The sequence below is a fragment of the Loxodonta africana genome, chromosome 7 (genome assembly GCF_030014295.1).
Source record: "Loxodonta africana isolate mLoxAfr1 chromosome 7, mLoxAfr1.hap2, whole genome shotgun sequence".
NCBI classification, from domain to species: Eukaryota; Metazoa; Chordata; class Mammalia; order Proboscidea; family Elephantidae; genus Loxodonta; species Loxodonta africana.
In genome coordinates this window covers 75718174-75721268 of record NC_087348.1, presented here as the reverse complement: position 1 = coordinate 75721268, position 3095 = coordinate 75718174, and the positions used below count along the sequence as shown (strand labels likewise).

General features: G+C 35.8%; 1 protein-coding gene across 1 annotated transcript; it reads right to left on the bottom strand.

Moving 5' to 3' along the window:
* Positions 1 to 919, bottom strand: LOC135232141 (olfactory receptor 5P6-like). Its single transcript, XM_064289457.1, has 2 exons — positions 622 to 919; positions 1 to 374 (listed from the first exon to the last, which is right to left on the bottom strand). Exons 1-2 carry the CDS (start codon positions 917 to 919, stop codon positions 1 to 3), a joined length of 672 nt encoding a protein of 223 aa, XP_064145527.1.
* Positions 920 to 3095: the final 2176 nt, after the last annotated feature.

Here is a 3095-nt window from a genome sequence, read left to right as displayed (position 1 = left end):
TTAAGAAAATATTTTTCTACCAAGCTGTCTCTTGAAAGCAGCCTTAATCTCATTATTCCTGAGACTGTAGATGAGGGGGTTCAACATGGGGATCAGCACCATGTAGAACACAAACACCACCTTGTTCTGGTCAGTAGAGTAGCTGGACTTGGGCATCACATAAATGAATGTAACGGTCCCATAGAACAGAGTGACTGCAGTGAGGTGGGAGGTGCAGGTGGAGGAGGCCTTGTGGTGGCCCTCAGTGGAGCACATCTTCAGGATGGTGATGAGGATGTAGACATAGGAAGTGGCTATGACAAACAATGTGACCACAATAATGAAAAATGAGGCGACTGCTGCAGGGATACTGGCATCAGAACAGGAAAGTTCAACTAAAGGACCAAAATCGCAGAAAAAATGATTGACCCAATTTGGTCCACAGAAGTATAAAGAATCAAAGCAAATAGTACAACAACAAGTATTGAGAAAACCACATACATAAGCCACAGAGAATAGGTGGACATTTTAGTTAAATAAAGCGGTGGGTTGCAGATTGCTACAAAGTGATCATAGGCCATGGCAGCCAGAAGACAGCACTCAGCTGACCCAAAGAAAACAATTGAACCAAGCTGGATGCACCTCCAAGATAGGAGATTTTGTATGTCTCCACCAGGAAGTTTACAAGCATATTGGGCGTGACAGAAGATGAACAGCCTATGTCAGAAAAAGCCAAGTGGCTCAGGAGACCATACACAGGACGATGGAGCTGCGAAGAGATTCTGATCAGGATGATTGTGCTGAGATTGCCAGATATGGTCACCAGATAGATGCACAGGATGACCATGAAGAGGATGACCCGAAGGGTAGGATCTTCTTTTAAACCCAATAAAATGAACTCTGTCACTGCAGTGTGGTTCCCGTCCACCAGGGAATCCATGAAACTATGTAGCTGCTTTATATACAAAGTTTTCATTCAAGCAAGCAAGTTTTGTTTTAAAAATTTAGTGTTTACTTAAAGCCAGAAAAATGTATATATTTCTATGCAGTAATGAGTCCCTCTCTATGTTTAGATCACTTTTATTAAAGGCATCATTAAACTTGGTTGAAATAATGTATTGTTTTCTTTCTAATATTATTTTTTACAATAGTGCATTCAAAGTGCCTTTAAATGTAAAGATTAAAAAACATCAGACTTATGCAAATAACAAAAGGATTGGTAAGTATAAAAAAGAATTTATAAATATAGTGTTACATACTGAAAGTTAGCATAATCACTAATATTTATTTAATGCTTAAAACAAAAAAAAAATTTTTAAACAACATACATGGGACCATATATACATATTTCTATTTTAATTTCCATGAAATAATATTAAGTATTTTATTATTCCCATTTTACAGATAACTAAACTGATAGCAGAAAAGTTGAGTAACTTACCTGAAGTTGCATAGGAAGTGGTAGAATCAGGATATGAACCCCAGAGTGTGAATGCAGTCCAGTTCTTTAGTAACTATAACATAAATGACATTGAATAATTATATTGATGAAGTTGAGTATACTTGGAAAGTAGTTAATAAGAGATTAGCCTTTCTGCTTTCTGACGGCTAATTTTAATATATAAAGAGATATCTAGTTAGTTACATAGTTCACAAAGGCTATCAAACAAGAACATTTTTTAAAGGAGAAATACAGTATTTCTTGATATTAATACAACATAGGAATTTCAAATTAGGGAATAGTCACCTTTTGTAAATGCATTAAATATTTGTAGTTAAATATTATTGCTTTATGAAGGAGTGTGAAATATCAATCTAATCAACTTAAAAAACACTGTATTACTGATACTCATGGTGTAATTAAAGTGCAATTATCCAAACAAATCAAATCATTTTCTACTGTAACAATGTTTTCTAATTGGAGTATTGTAGAAAGAAATAATATTATTATTGACATAATATACAGCTGAATAAAGTATAGCCTCACAAGTTAAGAAGTTTAGCCAGGATCACCCAGCTAGTGGCCATGTTGACCCTCATCTGCAAATTTTCTGGCTTTTTATCCTGGGCTTTGTCCATTGTGTCTTGTTGACTGTGATCCTAGAACACTCGGACCCGTAAATAAAGTAACTCTTTCTTCAAAAATGTTTAAAATAATAAATCTCCAAAGAATCTAGAAGGTAATGGATTTATTAGCATTGTGGCTGAATGTCACGTATAGATAGAGTTTCCGGACTTATGGGTGGATAAGTAAGGAGTCCTAGTAATTTGAATTAAGCTCATGTTTTTACACTAACCTGACTGGAACCTTAAGTGAATTCAAAGCTCCCTGTTAGCTGACTGCTTGATTACATCTGCCTGGTTCCCCAACTATGACTTGTGAGTACAGACACGATCTGAGAGAGCAAAGTGTTCTCAGCGGTAAATTATGAATCAGTAGGTCAGGTTCACTCACAGATGCTGAAATCTTACCTCTTGAAATAATTCGTTCATCTTTCGGTGATAAATCCAAAGTCTTTGTATTTATATAGCAGCCGTGCTATCTTTCTGCTACGGTTTGCCTTTGGGGACAAACCTCTGAAGATTCAAATGTGAATTCAAAAACACCAAAGATCATCATCACATTCTCCAGTGGAAACTGAACAGTTCAAATCCCACATACACAACTAGTCTTAGGGGTTCTGTCAGTTCTCAAGCAGCCTATTTATTTATTAATTTTTATTTCTATGTAGGTGTTGGTGCACTTTCATTTGACTATTATTAGAGTATAATAAAATAAATTTCTCATAACTAAATATTAGTTTTTAATTTACTTTGATATTTCATCTTAAGGAATACTAAAGTTCATATATAAAAGGTAATTTTATGTTCATTCATTCAGCGTATTCATTTTATAAGTATTTGGTAGTTACTGGAAACCCTGGTGCCATAGTGGTTAAGTGCTATGACTGCTAATCAAGAGGTCAGCAGTTCATATCCGCCAGGCTCTCCTTGGAAACTCTGTTGGGCAGTTCTACTCTATCCTGTATGGTCGCTATGAGTCGGAAACGACTCGACAGCAGTGGGTTTGGTTTGGTCTGGGTTTTGGTAGTTACTGAAAGAAACTCCATTCAACA